The sequence below is a fragment of the Aristolochia californica genome, unplaced genomic scaffold (genome assembly GCF_029961685.1).
Source record: "Aristolochia californica isolate CCGP_79_NKW_82.1479 unplaced genomic scaffold, dmAriCali1.0.hap1 SCAF_1, whole genome shotgun sequence".
Taxonomy (NCBI): Eukaryota; Viridiplantae; Streptophyta; class Magnoliopsida; order Piperales; family Aristolochiaceae; genus Aristolochia; species Aristolochia californica.
The window spans coordinates 53975846-53994894 of record NW_027181770.1 but is presented as its reverse complement, the minus strand read 5'-3'; the positions used below and the strand labels follow the sequence as shown (position 1 = coordinate 53994894).

The following is a 19049-nucleotide window of genomic DNA, read 5'->3' as shown; positions in this document are numbered from 1 at the left end:
AATTGTCCATAGAGAGAGCACTGACAGACCCAAAGAAGAAAGAAATGGTCGGCGCTCTGATTGTCGTCTTCCTTCTACTGCTCCAAACAATTGGAGCACAGCAGAGAAGTATGAACGGTCCTAGAGTTCAATCTACTGGTAGAATAGGTTCCGTAATAGATTCCACCTCTCTCACGGGAAGACAAGAGAAGGTCGCCATTGAAATGGCCATCGAGGATTTCATCATGTCCACTGGCTATAAGCTCTTCCTTCACGTCACAGATTCTGGTGGAAAGTCCTTCAGAGCGGCGTCCAACGGTAAAACTTGCAATAATCCATGCCTTCCCTCGTGGGTTCATATAATTACATTTTCTCATTCATTTGGCCTTGATGTGCAGCGGTGCGGCTCGTTCAAGAAAACCAAGTTCAAGTAATTGTCGGATCTTTAACGTGGGAAGAAGTGGGTTTAATGGCAGAGATGGATGATAAAACCCAACCAGTGCCCGTACTTTCCTTGGTGCCATCTACCTTGACACCGCCGACTCCATTCCCACAAGCTTCTTTCGTGATCCCAATGGCGACTGATGTCTTCTTGGAAATGAGAAGTGTGGCCGAACTGGTTGGTTTGTATCGGTGGCGGAGGGTCGTTGTAATATATGAGGAAGAAGCAAATGCTAGAGCCAGTGATTTGAGTGTTTTTGCTTTCCTTTCCGATTTGCTCCGAGGCGTAGGTTCTGAAATCGAAAAGTATTTCCGAGTTCCCCCATTGGATGAGCCAAAAGCAGTCGTCGAAGAACTACTGAATAAGATGAAGAGACAGCAATGCAGGGTCTACGTTATCATCAAGCTCTCGTTACCAATGGTCCTCACTCTCTTCTCCGAGGCCAAGCAAATGGGATTGATGGAGAGCGATTCCACCTGGATAACCACAGAGAGAGTAACAAGCCTTCTCGACTTCGTCCCTCCTTCGGCCCTCTTTTCCCTGCAAGGTGTTATAGGTCTGAAAACATACTTCCCCGAAACAAGTAACCGGTATCAAAATTTCGAGCACAGGTTCCGGCGCAGGCTCCGCTTGGAGAATCCACAGCGCGACGAAGACGATCCAGGATCAGGGATCTTCGCTCTTCGAGCTTACGACGCCGCCTGGACAGCTGCTGCGGCCTTGGAGAGGACATTCAACAACCAAACCGGCGATGTCAACGATGGAAGTTCCGTATCATCAGGATTGCTTCAAAACATTTTACGAAGCAACTTCACTGGATTGAGCGGACAAATTGGATTCAAAGACGGTCAGTTGTTACAAAAAGGCGAAGTCTTTCGGGTCATCAACGTGATCGGAAAGAGCTACAGAGAAATAGGATTTTGGTCGCCGGAAATCGGTTTCTCCAAGATTGATGAAACAAAGCTTCCGACTGAACCGAAGCAGAGAGTGGCAAGTTTCAGTGCTGTTCTGGGTGCGGTGTTCTGGCCTGGTGGATCAGTCAGGGTGCCCAGAGGATGGACGGCGTCGGGGGTCGACCAGAAGCCATTAAGAATCGGCGTTCCGGCGACCGACGCCTTCACTCAGTTTGTTAAAGTCCGATACGACGGATCACAAAATGAATCTTACGTGACGGGATTTTCCGTCAGGGTCTTCGAAGCAGTTGTTAAACGTTTGCCGTATCTTCTGCCCTACGAGCTGGTTCCATACTACGGCAGCTACGACGATTTGGTGGAGCAAATCTTCCTCAAGGTCAGTCGATCCTCTTGACAATTCTCTCCTTCGTTTCCTAAATCGACCTTGAAATGAGTTGTTGATTTCCAATTCGTCCTTGGTTGAGGATTGAACTTCACTATTCCTGGTTTTAAGTGTTAAATTTCATCCCTCTCCTAGACAAGGACTGAACTTTTGGATTAACAGAGCAGCAAATCATCTATAAAATTCTCATCAAGCAATTACAAACCTACTGTTTGACTTCGCCATGAGGTGCTGGACTTTGACTTTAACAAACATGGATCTACCGACAACAGCCTATAATTTTTAAATTGAGAAGGAGTGGATGTTGATCTATATTTCTCTCCTTTCTTCTTCAAAACTCTTATCGTAAGTCGTAACCGTGTTCTGGGAAATTTCCCTGGGAGAGCCCGGCATGAATCAGTGACTGTCCGAGCTTTTTTTTTTTGTTCTTCTTGCTGTCTTTCTCATCAATGGAAAAGATTAACTAAGCAGAGAAAACCTTCACGATCAGTCCAATCTTTTCGGCTTTCACAAATAAATCCAAAAGTCAAATATTCTCATGGCCAGTTGATAATATTTGAGCATTATCAATTGTCCGATCTTGATTAGACGCCTGAGGTAGTGTTTTGCATGTTTCGCACCAAATAACTTTTTCGTATTAGCCTGATCCAATACGAAAAACATGACAAACATGCCAAACTCTTATCTTCTTTTCAGGCTCTTAATGTTCTTCTGGGTTCAGTCAGATTCTGACGTGGTGCACCGCTGTTGCTTTTGTTTTGACTTCTTTCCTTCTTCTTTTGCTGACCACTTGGGATGGTTTAGAATTTTGATGCAGTGGTGGGCGACATAGAGATTATGGTGAACCGTTACCGGTTTGCAGATTTCACGCAACCATACATAGAATCAGGTCTTGTGATGGTGGTAACAGTGAAGCCGGAGAAGTTAAAGAAAGCTTGGGTGTTTCTCCGGCCCTTCACCAAATCTATGTGGATTCTTATCGGAGCAACTAACGTATTCATTGGAGTTGCTGTGTGGTTAATAGAAAGAGACATTAATCCCGAGTTCGGAGGTACCCTCGGCAACCAGGTTGGGACATTGCTGTGGTTCTCCTTCGCCACTCTCTTCTTCGCACACAGTAAGTACTCATGAGAACCCGCCCCCAATACTTCTCCATTGGTACGATGATTTGATCACGAATTTATTTGCTTGCTTTTCAAGGGGAGCCACTCCGCAGCAATCTCTCGCGGATGGTAGTGGTGACATGGTTGTTTGTAGTGCTGATCCTGACGTCGAGCTACACGGCAAGCTTCTCCTCGATGCTGACCATCTCCCGCCTCCAGCCTAGCGTGGTCGATATTCAGTATCTGAAGAGAATAAGAGCCACTGTCGGGTGTAATCTGAATTCTTTCATAGTGCGGTATTTGGTGGAAGTTCTGGGTTTCAATCCTCGAAACATAAAGTCTATTGCTTCCATTGATGATTACCCAGAGGCGCTGACGAGTGGAGAGATCGCAGCAGCTTTCTTTGTCGCCCCCCACGCCAAGGTCTTTCTGGCAAAATACTGCCAGGGGTTCACAACCGCTGGACCCACCTACAAACCGGGCGGATTTGGATTTGTAATCACTGAGACAATCATTCTGGAGTCTTCATCATTTTTTCTTAATTTGCTCAGTTCGGACAAGCTCTAAATCAAGTTTTTTCATCTTATGCCCCAGGTATTCCCCAAGGGTTCGCCGCTAGTCTCGGACATATCAGAGGCAATTTTGGAAATAACGGAAAGCGGAGAAATGCAGGAATTGGAGAAAGGCTTGCTTTCGTTTTCGACATGCTCGAGCTCTTCTACGGATCCCAGCAGCGATCATAGTCTAGGCGTGGATACCTTCTGGAGCCTCATTGTCATTGCTTGCAGCGTTTCTGCTGGAGCTCTCACAGTTTTCTTCGGCCGCCTATTTGGAAAATATTGGAAGAACTGGAGGCGCATATGGATGGCCTCGATGGACAAAAAGATGTGGAGACTGGTTTTTTTCTACCTCTACGAGAGAGGCACGAACAAAGACAAGCCCCATCTCCCGGAGCAAGCTTAATGATAATTGATTTGCTGTTGCCCGTTTGTTGATGTCCTGCGTGGGTGTGTCGTGAGAACCAGCCACACATTTGCTATTGGGATGGAAAACAGGAAAGGCAAGAGAAGCGAATAATGGAGTATCATATTTCAGATTTTGTCAAAACCCAGTTGTAGATCAGATTTCTTTACAGATTAGTTGAGTCCCCTTTCCTATTATCTCTTGATCTTGTGTTTATTCTATATATGCTTGACTTCATGCACAAGAAATGCACTATAAGTACTTTGTCGAAATGATTAGAACCTCTAGAACAAAGCGGTGAGAGAGGAAGAGAAAAAGAAAGTGAGAAGAGAATTAGAGAAGAGAAGAAAAGATAGCAAGAGAGGAGCTCGGCCAAAGGGAGTGAGAGAGGGAGCTTGGGACAAGAGAGAGAGAGAGAGCTTAGGGACGAATTGGGAGAATGGGAGAGATACTTGATGTTCTACCCTAAACCAAGGGTCTCTATTTATAGTTTTTGAGATGATGTTACAATGTCTATAATGCCCTTAGGGTACAAGTTTTACATGAGAAAATATATACGTAAACAAATTTCTCCTTGACTAATTACATTCGTGGGCCATCTTTATGAGAAATCTTCTTATTTACTACGATGCCACCTTTCTTGGAAGTGTAGGCCTTCTCTTTGGATGTGTGGGCTTGAGCCCATTTTCTAACACTCCACCTCAAGCTGGGGATGAGAAAACATCATAAATACCTAACTTGCTGCAGATGGTAGATAAAATCTTGTGAATGATTGGTTTTGTGAGGATGTCTAGGAGATAATATGCCGACTTAAAATTTTCCCCGTATAAAGTGCTAGTCCACCTCAATATATTTTGTTCTTTCATGGAAGATCGGATTCGAAGTGATATGGATAGGCACTTGATTATGACAGTGTAGATCCATAGAAGCTCCTTTATAGAATCCCATTTCAGTAAGAAATGATATGATCTATAAAAGTTCACTGATTGTGTGTGTCATAACTCTATATTTTACTTCTGCACTAGACCTTGCAACCACATTCTGCTTTGGCACTGGACCTCGCAATCACATTTTTTTTCTTAATTCTGCACATAACCAAGTTTCCTCCAACCAGTGTATAGTACCTAGAAGTATACTTTCTATCATCCAGGGATCTAGCCTAGTTTACATCCGTCAACCCTTCAATGTTGAAGTGACTATGGTTTTTATAGAGAAGCTCTCTTCCCAAAGCTCCTTTCAAATATCGTAATATTCTTTCCAAAACTTACCAATGAGTAAGTTGTGGTTTGTGCATACATTGACTTACCAAATATATCCAGTCTTGTTACAGTGAGGCAAATAAGTTTTCCCAAAATTCTTTGATATTTCTCGGTATCCACATCTTCTCCATAGCCGGCACATAGCTTGGTATTTGAATTCATAGGGGTATCTACTGGTTTACTCCCCATCATTCATGTCTCCTCAAGGAGATCAAAGACATATTTTCTCTGAGATAGTATGATCCCATGTTTGGACTATAACACCCCAATACCAAGAAAGTATTTAAGTAGTCCGAGGTCTTTTGTTTTGAACTTTTCACATATCTTCTTTTTGGCCCCTTGAATGCCATTTGAATTACTACCGGATAACACAATATCATCTACATAGACTACCAGAAGTACTTTCCCTTTGGGGGTGTCTTCAATAAATACGAAGTGATCGACTAAGCATCAATGAAATCCAACCTGTATTAGTGTTTGGCTAAATTTATTAAACCACGCATGAGGAGACTGTTTCAGACCATATAGAGATTTCCTCAATTTGCATACTGACTCCCCCTCAACCATAAATCCAAGTAGTTGTAGTATATATATTTTTTCTTTAATATCCTCATTCAAGAAGACATTTTTTACATCAAGATGATATATTGGCCATGAGGAATTAGTAGGAAGCTATAACAATATACATACTAAGTTCAATTTGGCCACTAGAGAGAATGTTTCTTCATAATTGATTCCATAGCATTGAGTATAGCCCTTGGCAATGAGGCGTGCAACCGATCCATCCAGATTATGTTTAACGATATAAACCCACTTACAACTATAAGTTTCTTACCTGAAGGAAGAGGAACTAGAGTCCATGTTTGATTCTCATATAGTGTATGCATTTCTTTTTCCATTGCCGCCTTCCATCTTGGATGCCTTGAAGCCTCCTAATAGAACTGTGGTACAACGATGGAATAAATAGATGCAAGAAATTGGCAACATGAAGAAGACAAACAATGGCGAGACAAAATTGGATACTGGGCAAGAAGTAGAGGGCCTAGTACAAATCTTGGGTTCTTTCCTTAAGGCTATAGGCCAAGTATCATATTATGGTCCAAATGGAGCAAGAGTAGGAGGAGATGGACTTACTTTGGTGGGATCCATAAACTTTGTAGGTGTGGCATCGACCAATGCTTCAAGGGGTTGAAGAATATTTGTAGCACGGGGCACAACTGGTGGAGGAGAGGCATGTACATATGAGAGACCCGAAGGAGCATTTTCGGAGGAGTAGTATGAAGTGTCTTCAAAGAAGGTCACATCCCTAGACACAGGTAACTTTCAGAGAAGAGAATTATAATAAACATAACCCTTTTGTGTGCGAGAGTATCCTAGGAAAATACACTTGATAGATTTTGGTTCAAGTTTATTTTTTTGAGGTGATGTAACATGAACAAAAAATGTGCAACTGAAGACTTTTAACGGAAGTAAAAACGGTTCATCATTTGGAAATAAGAAAGAGTATGGGGATTTATGACCGAGTACGAATGATGGTAGCCTATTAATTAGAAAACAAGAAGTAAATATAACATGTAGCCAGTAGAAGTATGGTACCTTCATGGAGTATAGTAAGCTGCAAACTACCTCTAGGAGATGTTAGTTATTTGGTCCCACTACCCCATTTTGTTGAGGGGTGTAGACACAAGATGTTTGATGGATAATGTCATATTTCTTAACAAAAAGAGTCAAGGTAACTAGAGAGATACTCTTTGGCATTATCGGAGCGAAATACTTTTATTTTCTTGCCAAATTGAGTGACCACAATAGCATGAAAGCACTTAAATATGGATAAATTTTTGAATCTCTCTTTAAAGAGGAATATCCATGTGACTCGAGTATCAATAAAAGTGTAAAGTATTTAACTCTTGAAATGTTTGAGACACTCAAGGCTCCCCATACATCAGTGTGAATAAAAAAAAATGAGCAACACCTATAAGTTTTGTCGGAGCAGAGTATGTGGTATTCTAGTATTTACTAAGTTGACGCACTTCACAATTTAAAACTGACACATGTTTAAAAGATGGAAAGAGATATTGAAGAGATGGTGTTGAGGGGTGTCCCAACTGATTGTGCCATAATCTTGCCCTAGTTTGCTTGGTTGAGACTACATTTATTTGAGGCAAGTCCAAGTAGTAAAGTCCCCCTTGTTTACGGCTTCCACCCATCACCTGCTTCGTCATTAGATCCTGAAAAACACAAGAAGAGGATGAAAAGGTGATGGAACAATTAAAGTGTTTAGTAAGTTGACTGACAAACAATAGAGGTTGATCCTTTCCTGAGAACCTTGGTTTGGGATACATTAGCTATGGTAACAAATTTATCTGAGCCGCATGGAGAAAAAAAATGTAGTAGACCTTGTTACCTGTGAGATGTCCTGAGGCCCTTGAGCCAATAATCCAGGATAAAGAGGAAGTAGTAGTAGAAAGTATACCTGAAGCGGTGGTGGTAGCAATAGTATGTCATAAAAGGACATAAAGCATGATCTATCATACCTCTTTACATGATTGATCATACCCAATCCGGATGATCAATCATGCTTTATAGCTCATTATGACAAGATATTGTATGATCAAGCCAGTTAGGTTGATCAATCATGTTTGCCAGATCGAACTTTGGATGATCTATCATAACCAGTAATATGATAGATTATGCCAATTACCAGTATTCTTAAATGGCTTCTAAGCCTGATAAAATTTATCCTAAGGTGTTCAAGCATGTTTTAACCATTAGTTGCATCAAATAAACATGAATTCTAATGATTTTGTCCTAAAACTCCGAAACACTTGTGTACCTTTAGATTAAAAGTTGGTTGACTGTTCTCATACAATTCTAGAATTTCTTGAGATGGTTCTAACGCTAGCCTTCAAGTCTTCAAACTTCTTGTAGGTGCTTCTTCAAGATGACTTGACGCTTCTTTGAGCTTAAGGTCTTGAGATGAAGTTGTCTGTTTTTGTGCAAAGATAGTTGAAATAGTTTCTCTTGAAGGCTTAGCATATGAAATGCTTAATTTACAATCATTAGCTCAATTAAGTTTTGTTATCATCAAGATATGGATAGGAGTTAACCTAGGTCAACAAATATGTCAAAATTCTAGAGGTGAAAAAAATACTTAAATGATAATTTTGATATGAAAGATCAAGGATTAAAGTTATAAAGCATGAATATGAGATGGTTTTCAGTTAATCACTTTATGTGGAAAGGATGTTAAAAATGATTTGGTTATGAGAATTGTAAACCAGTTAGTACACCATATAATTTATACATAAATCTAAAGAAGATGAATGATATAGATAGTATTTTGCAATTGGGTACTCTCAAATCATTAGAAGTTTGGTGTATTTGTCAGATTGTACCAGATCAAACATTTCATAGCAATAAGAAGGTTGAGTAGGTATATGATTTTCCCAATTAATCTCAGTGAAATTTTATGGAAAGACTTGAAATATTTCAAAGGTATCATTAACTATGGAATTTCCTATTGTATTAGAAGGATGCAAAGATCTTGGATCTTGACTCTGATGACACAAAAGCTATTATTGGTTTTGGATTTATCTAGGATGCAAAATCTTTCAAGCAAACCTTAATTACTAGATCTACCTTGGAGTTTGAGATCATAGCCACAAAGTTGGTTGGTGGAGAAGAAGAATGGCTTAGGTATTTGTTATTAAACATTCCCATGATGGATAAACCTATTTGTACTATTTTGATAAATTCTAATAATTAAGCAATTGTTGCATGAGTGAAATGTAAACATTACAATTCAAAGTTGTCAAGGCACATCAAAGTTCAATACAAAATTTTAACCAAGATCAATCTATTGAGGTTATGACTTCTTGCTATATCCAACCGATGGAGAAGAGAACTTGACAAATCATGTAACCAAGAGCTTGTCAAGAGGACAAGTATAGTTTGCTTTTGAGGGGGATGAGATTAAAGTCTATTCTTGAATCACTGCCAATGGCAACCCAACCTATCTAATTGGATATCCCAAGACAAATGTTCGAAAAAAAACTAGCAGATTGAGTGATTGGTAAGAGCACCAAATTAAAATGAATTTATTTTCCATCTCATCCCTATGAAGCAAGTGCTTAACTGCACTACACTATAGGATGGTAGGATGGTGTATTATAATTAATGATATTGAGACTATTATAGTAGGATATAGAGATATAGAATACTCTTGGATATATCACATGTGAGTGTGATTGAGTGTTTTCAAAACTTATATACAAAGTCCAAGTTATAGACTTATTCACCTAGGATTGGTATGGGTAGCCAAATACCAATTAGATAAAGCTGTAAGTTCCAAAGATCTATGTCAATATACTGATTGCTCATGCCTTGAATTTTCAAATTTTGTCTGCACTTCCAAATTTTTTTAAAATGATGGGTAATGTTAGTGGGTTTTGTAGACTGTGATTTCCTTGTAGTTTCAAAATCCTAAATACTTCATGAAGGTACATTGGGAATGTCTGAGTCAATTTGAAAATCAAATCATAGTTAGACTGAAGTTTGGAAGAGGATATAAATAAGCTTGATCAAGAGGAAGAGACCAAAATGTTCTCTCCATCTCAAAGTTCTTTTATCTTTACATTCAGTCTCTCCATTTTTCTTGATTTTCTTTGTTTATCCTTGTAGGAAAGCCAGTTTGAGATTTTCATTTGTATTTTGGAAAGGTAATGCAGAATCCCATTCCCACAAGGAGGCAAATTTTCCCCCAAGACTGATTCTATGCCTCAAACCTACTGAACAGGTAAATAATTGATTTTTAAGTATTAAATTTCCAACATTTGCCAGGGCTGCCGCCGGCATTAAGAACCGACCTCCCACAGGGCAATCTCAATACGTATTCTTCAGAAACAGTACCAAGGGGAGAATATTTCCGTCGACGAGGAATTCGTTAAAATATTACACGAAGCTGTTTAGGCAGTAGCTAAGGCTACAATGCAAGTCAGCTCAGAACAAATACGATCAACCCACAGGCGACGTTCGCTGGGTGAAACTCTTGGTCGACATTATCTAGCTCGAGACAAGATTTTCCATATCACGAACGTGGTCAAACGGATGTGAACGGCTGGGTCTCGGATCACGTAGGTTTTAGTATTTTAGCAGATATGAAAGGGAAACTTTGTGGAAGGTGGATAAAGAAAGCCTCGGCGAGGGCCGGAGATACGATTCCCAAGTGCCAGTGTCAATGGATCATTCAAAACTGGATAACGAAATCAGTAACTAAGGGAAAACTTAGGTTGGAGGGCTTTCCCCTATCACGGAATGTAACAAATAGATGACAGAGCTTTGTCTTACCTGTGTGGGTACTCGCAGCTGGAACTCGTACAAGCTAGAGCAAAAGACAAAAAAGAAGAAGCTAGAGCTAAAGAAAATACGGCAATTTCCTTCAATTTGCATGTTGAATCCACAATTGTTTAACAAAAAGAAAGCTACACTAGTCTCAACTTTACAAACTTATAAACCGGCAAATTTTGGAGACACCAAGCTCTGATTTGGTGCAGTTAGGTGCAATTACAGAAGAATTCAATAAAACAGCCTAGTTCATTTTGTCAGCCTAGTTCACTCCTGTATCTTAATGAAGAAACAGCGCCCAGAGAGATGGCCATGCAACAAGAAGAGCCAACTCGTAACTATGTTGAATTCCAATTGATGGCAAGCACTCCTTCCTATTGAAGTTACCGGTAGCCCCTTCCTCTTCCACGAACACCCCGCCCCCTACCTCTTGCACCAGCACCTCTACTTTTAACACCACCCCCACGAGACAAGCCTTCCAAAGCACGATTCATAAGCTGGTTATGGACCCGAACATCAGCTCGTCCCTTTTTATTTGGCAAGGAGCCAGTGCCAGAACCATTAGTAGCACTAGCTGGCCGCTTCCCTCTGAAAAGCATGTTCGGGGTGGTAAGTTTTATACAGGAAACAGAGAAAAGAACAAGGAAATCCTAGAGATGAGGGTTTTAATGTTGTTTTCAAGCATTTTCTGTGTGATGCGAAGATTGTGACTCAATTTTTAAAACTGACCCAAACATATGAATGGAATGATCAGTAGAGCTACAGCCCGACGCAAAAGTTTTATCAAAATCTCCATTCCTCGAAAACACAGGAGACTTTCAAGAAGTTGATATGAAGTCTACAATCATTTTTTTTTTTAATACCTACAATCTTGAAGTGAGGAGAAAGGCTCCAGAAATTAAAGTGTCTTTAAGAGCCTAATTGTTGTCTTACAGACTACCTAGTATCTTTCACTTCTAGAAATTCCACAAGATCAGGGAAGTTCAGTAACCTGTTTTGTTCTCCTTCACAACTAGTAAAGAAATTAGGACTCTATGGGAAGATGACTCCCATATTAGATATTCCTTTTTTCTAAAATGACTTGTAGTTCTTTATTACATGCAAATTCAAACTTCAAAAAAAGTCTCATATGTTATGACAAGATTACTCACTACAAAATAGTGTTGTTTTCCTGATCTAACTCAGCATTTCCTCATAAAATTTATTCCTAATTTTATTACTTGCAGTAACTTTTTGGGTTCCCAAACGTGTCTCATCTAGGCAACTGGGCCAGCCTCAACAACACTGCCTATAGCCACTAGTATTGAGAGAGAAAGAGAGAGACAGAGAGAGAAAGAGACAGAGACAGAGTTGTACCCTGCTGGAGCTGTTGAAGATGGAGACGGTTTCACTGCTTCCTTCCATGAAAGGTTGATCTTGTTGTCCCCGATAAATGATGGAGTTTTTGAATGCAGTGGCTGACATGGATGAAATGAGCAGATAAATGACTCTAAGCTTAGATATAGCAAACATGAAAACATAGGCATCAAAAGCATCTTGTTTATCCTCTCTTCCCTTCTCTACCTGTGTCATAGCCAGAATATTGTTGCAAGTCCGTAGTCCTGATGTAGTATTCTGCTTCTTTGTTTTCTGTGGCATGAATAAAAACATTCATAAAGATAAGCAAGAGGAAAATGGTCCTAAGTCAGGTTCTGGAGGAAAACCTACAATACTAGACTTTTCATCATCAGTCTTAGCAGATGCCATTGCCTTATTTAGTTCAGCCATTCCCTGTGTTAATTTTTTCATTGTTGTCTTAGCTTGTTCCTCAAGATTAGTCAACCTGCACCACAATCAACAACAATAACATAAACAAGGCTGCACTTTCAACAGTTCCAGTTTTTCAGAAATCAAGTTGATTATTACATCATTATAAAAAAAAAGATTGACTATTACATGTATTAGAATGTAGAAGAGTAGTTAGGTAATTTGTGTGTAACCCTCTCTCTAATAGTAACAAGTATTTGTTATGGGGTAAAGTTAGTTTGTTTTTCAATTATGTTCTGTTGTATGAGTTTTATAGGCTGTAACAGAGAGGGACGACTCAATCTTTTCCCATTTAAGTTACTTGCTTATGGAATAAAGAACTGTGGGAACTACTATTTCTGCTGAGGCATCACCCCTTCTTCTCTCACTTTTCTCTCATTTCCTGGTTGTTTTATTCAATTTCACAACATGCATGCCATAAAGCACGCAAGAAATGCTCTTTGTTACAGCTTAAGAAACAAGCCACACATCCATAAGGAAGCATAGCTCTACATAAAAAACAAGATAGTCAATCATTTAAACATACCTTTTAAAAGGTAAACCAGATACCCAAGGTCCCAATCAGTTTTAGTTCCCTTTCCGGTATTGAAAAAATAGAAAACTTATAAACCATTGAGATGCAGCATAAATGTTCAACTATTATGGAGTTTTGCATTTTTTTTGTATGAATGATAGAAGGAAAGAACTTTCAACCGTTCCTTAACTGTCCGTGTCTTCTCTCTAGAATTCTAACCATTGATTTTAGAAAAGTAGGGACTAGAATTCAAATCTTTGTTTTCTAATGCTCCACTCTATCCTTATATTCTGAAATGATAGCTCAAAAGTTGTATTGTATAATCTTGTTAAAAAAACATTACGCAAGCGAAAGTGATTATGTTTTCAACCGAGGGTTCAAATTACAAACAGCCCCAAATATGAGACAACTTTCTGCCATATCCAGAACAGGACTATGATTTCAGTTTCAAAACTGCCCCCCAAGTTGCCATGACATAATTGCAAAGAAGAGTCAAAGGAGACAGAAAATGATGGTACTACCCCAACCAACGGATCTTGAAATCTTTCAGTGGACCTCAATTTTTTTTAATAAAAAAAATCATCATTTATTTCAAAACCCTCCCTAGTCAAGTAAGAAGCTACAGCAGCAAGAACAAATATGTTTTTAGTTTTCAAAATTAGTTAAAAAATTAAAATTTATTGCCCCTAATCTACACTTCACAGATAATGATATTATGCTTTTATAAGAGTTGCAACTAATTTGGATCCTTCATTTGGCATTAATTGTTAATTAATATTAAAAGTGTTGAAAAACAAGTACAAACGCATTTTGGTCATTTCACCTTAACCCTCACTCTCATATCTTTATATAATCTGGTTCCTTATGTTGAATTATTTCTATGGTTCAATTTTCATATATATATATATATAAGACATGTAGAATGGGAGATAAAAGAAGATTAGTGTTTCACTCAAGTGAGGGGATTATTGGAGAATATATAAGGTCTTTCATCTCGATTCATGTTGAAAAACAAGTACAAACGCATTTTGGTCATTTCACCTTCACTCTCATATCTTTATGTAATCTGGTTCTTTATGTTGAATTATTTCTATGGTTCCATTTTCATATATATATATAAGACATGTAGAATGGGAGATAAAAGAAGATTAGTGTTTCACTTAAGTGAGGGGCATTATTGGAGAATATATAAGGTCTTTCATCTCGATTCCTCTAGCTGCAGTCTCTGATTTCGTGCGGTGTTTCGAGGATGGGGAAACGGCGAGAGCACCTCACCCGGGAGATCAGAATAGGAGAAATTTCTTTCTCCCTCTCGGTGTTCCAAAAGAAGGGGAATTTGGAGCTCAAAATCGTCCAAAGAAGGGGGACGTTAATCATGGCCCGAATCTACCTCCCAGAGATCTAACCCACGTCTTCTGTGCTTTCGGAAACTTGCTACAGTGAGACACATGGGAGAGGTCTCTTTTAGAGATATCTATATTTTGCGATCGTTGGAGCAATGCTGAACATGAAGGGGACGACCCTTTCCCGAGTTCGCGGCACCTCCTAGCCGGGTTAACCCAATGTTTATCCCTTCTTGCTCAGGTGAATCTACCTCGTCACCGAGTTCCAACCCTTAACTCATTTTCAAATTTGAATTTTCTGGAGAGACTTTCGAGACCTGTCCTTTCTGGCGCCCTCCCGGTTTTCAAAGCCACTACTATGCATTCAATTCAAATCCCGAACCCCAAAAAGGAAAAGCTGGCTCCTTGTCAGGCTCCACATCCATCCTCTCTTCCACAAATTTCGAAGCTGAACCATCTGGCACATCGAGGTAAAATTTTAAAAGTTTGTTAGAAAAATCAGTGTCCTCAATGCCTCTATCAAAAACCCTTTCACATGCTACTTTCCCAAATCCCGAAATTCCATCTTCCTACATGTCCTCCTTTGCTTTTGTGAATCCCGTAACCCCACCCTCTCCAATGTCCTCTTCTTTCTTCTCAAACTTCCAAAATAGCCCTCGTCCTGTCACGAACCTTTTGTGTAATCCCCTCTTCCAGAAAAGTCCTTTCACCTCCCATTTTTCCCTCTCGTCCAAAGAAACTCTTACTTGGAGTCTGCGATCTCGAGACGCGCAACATTTGTACGTTGGCCTCCAGCATATTGAATGTCTCGAGAAGGCAAACTCTGTCAGCCCGAATCCCAAGGCAAGTCACTCATCCATGTTTCTTCTTGAGGCCCAGCCCAACTGAGAATGCCAACTCCCGTATCCGTACGCCTCAAGATCCGTGAATACCAAGAACCCTCTCAACCCAAACCCTCCTACCAATTTTTTTAATGGCCCTCTATCTCGGCTTGACATTATTGCCGGGTTACATCTCATTGGCGAGTGCTCAAAGGACATCAGCAAAAATTTTGCCGACAGAGTCTTCTTCCCCAGTTCTGCATCTTTCGGGGAATGGAATCCCCAAATGTTTGCAAATGCTTTTGGTATTTCCAACCTCCCTCTTACCCTTGTTGAGCAAGACTCCCCTCATTTGAGATCAGAAAGGTCGTCGCCACCTACCTCGCATGGAGCCCGAAAATCCTGATCCTGAACCTCAGTTAAACCCAACATCCCCTCCTGTCATTGCTACTTAAGACGGCGCTAGGATATTGCTATCCCTCAGGGTGATTCTAGCCAGGCAAATCTCCGAATCCCTGAGAGACATGATTTTGTTATCTTGGAATGTAAGGGGAATTGGTGTTGTTCGGATGCGGAGAATGATTTCAAGTTTCCTCTCTCAATTTAAACCCTCTATTGTTATCTTCCAAGAGACAAAATGTCAAGAGATGTCTAATGCCATTGCCAAGGTGCTCTGGTCGAATCCTTCTATAAAGTGGGTGGCGGTTAATGCTATTGGTCACTCCGGCGACATTCTTGTCGCTTGGGACACTACATATTTTGACTCTCTTCATGTGTCTGAAGGTCGTTTCTCATTGGGAATTCAGCTCTGAGATCTTTCTTCAGGCAGAATATGGTGTGTCTGTGTGGAGTATATGGCTCGACCAAATATCGAGAACATGGCCTCTACTGGGAAGAGCTCAGTGAGCTCTATCAGTCATGGAGACACCCCTGGCTTTTTGCGGGTGATTTTAATGTTATCTGATACTACAATGAGAAGAAGCCGTCAACGAACTGCATATCTGCCTCTATGCGTGGTTTCTCAAATTTCATTGGCGGATGTGGGCTGGATGAGATATCACGTTTCAAAAAGAACTATACATGGTTGAACGGCCAACAACAGCCAATTCTATCAAAATTGGACCATTTTCTGGCATGTCCAAACTGGTTGCACCTCTTCGAAAATGTCTCCAATCGTATTCTTAACAAGGTGGGGACCCTCACCTTTCCGTTTCGAAAACTCATGGCTAGTTGAGAAAAAATTTGATGCTCTTATTGATGGATGGAGGACTGAGGGTCCAAGCCTGGGTAGAAGGGAATGGGCCTTCCCTCTGAAGCTCTGATTCTTAAAAGAAAAAATCAAGGAATGGGCCACAAGTTGTCGTGCCTCTCTGGTTGCCGAGAAGGTTTCTCTCCTTTCTCAGATCGCGGACCTGGACCTGGCAAAATAACAAGGTATTTAACTCCGGCAGAGTTCACTTCCCAAGTTTCTCTTAACTCTAATCTCAATACCATCCTGCATCAAGAGAAGATATGTTGGAAGCAAAGAGCCAGATTTAAATGGCTGAAGGAGGGTGATACAAATACAAAATTCTTCCATGTCGTAGCATCGGCAAAACAGAGATCCAACCGAATTACCTCATTACGTATCAAAAATGAGGTAACGTAGTGTCGGACTTCGATTACTAACATGTTGTTTAAGTTTTTTATAGACTGCTACTCAAAGGAGTGTTCAAACAGGCCAAAGCTTCAACACATCAGTTTCTCTCGTCTCTCTCCAGCAGCTGCCTCTTTATTAGAGCTTCCTTTTTCTGTCAGAGAAATTGAGCGTGCCATTTTAGGCATGGAAAGTGATAGGGCTCCAGGCCCTGATGATTTCAATGGAGATTTTTTAAAAAGGTTTTGGTCTCGGCTCAAGGAGGATATCATAGCAATAATCCACAACTTCTTCATAAATGGTATCACCTTTCCCAGTATTGGTGTATCTTTTATTACCTTGGTTCCGAAGAAAGCTAGTGTTGGGAAGCCAAAGGACTTGATGTCAATCAGTCTTGTCACAAGTGCCTACAAGATCATAGCAAGAATTTTGGCTCACCATTTACAGCTTCTCCCTACCGTCATTCACAGAGGGCAAGGCGCTTTCCTTAAGGGAAGAGAAATTTTGGACTCCACTATGGCAAGACATGAGCTTATTGATCAATTTCTGTCGTAACAAGGACCCAAGAATTGCCCTGAAGCTCAACCTTGAAAAGGCTTTCGACAGAGTTAACTAGATCCTACTTGATGAGATTATGGAAAAAATGGGTTTCGGCGAAAAATGGAGATTATGGATCAGAAGTTGTGTGGGCTCGACCTCTTATTCTCTCATCCTCAATGGCTTAGTCTGTGGGTACTTCAAAGGGACCAGAGGGATCAGACAGGGTGATCCGCTATCCTCACTTTTATTCAACATGGTTGCTGAATTCCTCTCCTCAATGTTTTACTCGACGGTCAGACTTGGGTGGCTTCCTTCTACTAGTATCCAACAGGCCTTAATATTCCCATCCTCCAATATGTGGATGATACCATCATATTTGGAATCGGTAATATTGATGGAGCAAGAAGGATTAAAGCAGTTTTGGGTCTTTTCGAATTAGCATCAGGGCAGAAAGTTAATGGGGGGAAAACCTCTCTCATGGGTTTCAATGTTAGTCCTGAGCTCCTTGTAGAGATGGCAAGTATATTTGGCAGCACAACAAGTCGCCTACCAGCAACCTATCTCAGACTGCCCTTATTCAATGGCCACATAAGCAAAAGTCTTTGGAATCCAGTGGTTAAGAAGATTGAATCCCGACTAGCAACCTGGAAGGAGCGTTTACTCAGTAAGGCTGGGAGGTTCATCCTCCTCAAGTCTTACATTGCAGGCATCCCAAACTATGCACTATCTTTTATGCCCTATCCTACATCCATATGTAAAACCATGGATAAGTTCAAATGAAGATTTCTATGGAGGGGATCGAGTGATGCCTTTAAATATCATCTGGTCAGATGAGATGAAGTCTATTTGCCAAAGAATATGGGTGGCCTGGGGATTCAGAAATCAAGGAAATGAACCAAGTGTTGCTCCTAAAATGGTTATGGAAGTTCAATACACTTTCTTCTAATCTTTGGAAGGAAATGTTACTTATTAAGCTTGGTTGTGGCTCTCCTTGGTGGATTTCAGGAGGTAACCAGAGATGTCTATCTTCAATTTGGAGAGCATTACACCTACTTCTTCCAAAATTTTCCTTTGCCAGTAGATTCTTTGTTGGAAACGGCAAATCCCTCAAAGCTTAGGGATAATTTGTGGATGGGGCAGGAGCTGCTACAAAATGCTTTCAAAAGTCTTTTTCTCCTCTCTGCACGTAGCTGATGCTTTTGAGGGGGGTGGTTTGAGCCTTCATCCCAGAAGGGGTCTTTATGACATAGAGGCATTGGAAGCCAGCTACTTGATGGATTTTTTAAAACTTAGTAAAAATTTGACCTTCAAAGGCTGACAAATTCATTTGGTGGCCGGACAAAAGAGGTACTATATCTATATCATTTGCATTCAGATACATTAATGGCTGGTATTTGTCTCAAAGGGAGCATGAGGTCTACTTTGTATCGCGTCTTTGTGCACCTCCTAAGATAAAATTCTTCATGTGGAGCGCTTGTCAAAGCAAGATTCTCTTGGTAGACGTGCTTAGAAGAAGAGGACACCCCTCAATCGACCCCTTGTGCCCTTTTTGTAACACTGAAGCTGAAACCACAAGCCATATTCTGCTACAATGTATCTTCTCATGGAAGGTGTGGACTTCCATTCTTAGTATGTTGGGGTTACAATTTTGCATGACAACTGATCTGATCTCTTTCAGCAAGTCGCTCATTGGTACTCCCCTTCCTGGTCTCGGAAAAGCGATGTTCTCCGCTTGTGCTAGTTTCATTCCATGGGGGCTTTGGAATGAATACAATTGAAGGTGGTTCGATGCAAAAAGTGAATCAGTGGTACATGTCGCGGACCGAGTGGTGGGACAAATCTCTTCTTGGCTTCTGACTAAGAAGTCTTTCTCCTCCTTTGTGGGTACCCTTATCCGTGAAAACTGGAGAAACTTGGCTATGATGCACACTGGGACAAAGGTACCCGGTTACCTTAAGTTGAACTTTGATGGCTCTTCTCTTGGTAATCCCGAGATTGCTGGCT

At 40.5% G+C, this 19049-nt stretch overlaps 2 protein-coding genes across 3 annotated transcripts in view; one reads left to right on the top strand and one right to left on the bottom strand.

The window, feature by feature from the left end:
• The first annotated feature begins 44 nt into the window (after positions 1 to 44).
• On the top strand, positions 45 to 3783 carry LOC137948868 (glutamate receptor 2.9-like). The gene is made up of 5 exons (XM_068795058.1): positions 45 to 297; positions 378 to 1711; positions 2522 to 2834; positions 2918 to 3315; positions 3415 to 3783. The coding sequence occupies exons 1-5, from the start codon at positions 45 to 47 to the stop codon at positions 3781 to 3783; spliced, it is 2667 nt and encodes an 888-aa protein (XP_068651159.1).
• A 6673-nt stretch (positions 3784 to 10456) lies between these two features.
• The window catches only part of LOC137960599 (apoptosis inhibitor 5-like protein API5), a 28643-nt gene continuing 20050 nt past the window's right edge, over positions 10457 to 19049 (bottom strand). For both annotated transcript variants that reach the window (XM_068808255.1, XM_068808264.1), the window contains exons 13-16: positions 12093 to 12207; positions 11949 to 12014; positions 11742 to 11842; positions 10457 to 10973 (exon numbers count right to left, since the gene is read on the bottom strand). In XM_068808255.1, the coding sequence (XP_068664356.1) occupies positions 10769 to 10973; positions 11742 to 11842; positions 11949 to 12014; positions 12093 to 12207 (487 nt within the window). In that variant the 3' untranslated portion in view covers positions 10457 to 10768. The remainder of the gene's footprint in view (positions 10974 to 11741; positions 11843 to 11948; positions 12015 to 12092; positions 12208 to 19049) is intronic.

What these genes read in the sequence shown, in the direction of transcription:
- LOC137948868 (XM_068795058.1), top strand. Translation starts at nt 45, where the DNA reads ATGGTCGGCGCTCTGATTGTCGTCTTCCTTCTACTGCTCCAAACAATT. An exon ending in CTTCAGAGCGGCGTCCAACG is followed by an intron (nt 298 to 377) that starts GTAAAACTTGCA and finishes CTTGATGTGCAG; the next exon opens with CGGTGCGGCTCGTTCAAGAA. An exon ending in TGGAGCAAATCTTCCTCAAG is followed by an intron (nt 1,712 to 2,521) that starts GTCAGTCGATCC and finishes GGGATGGTTTAG; the next exon opens with AATTTTGATGCAGTGGTGGG.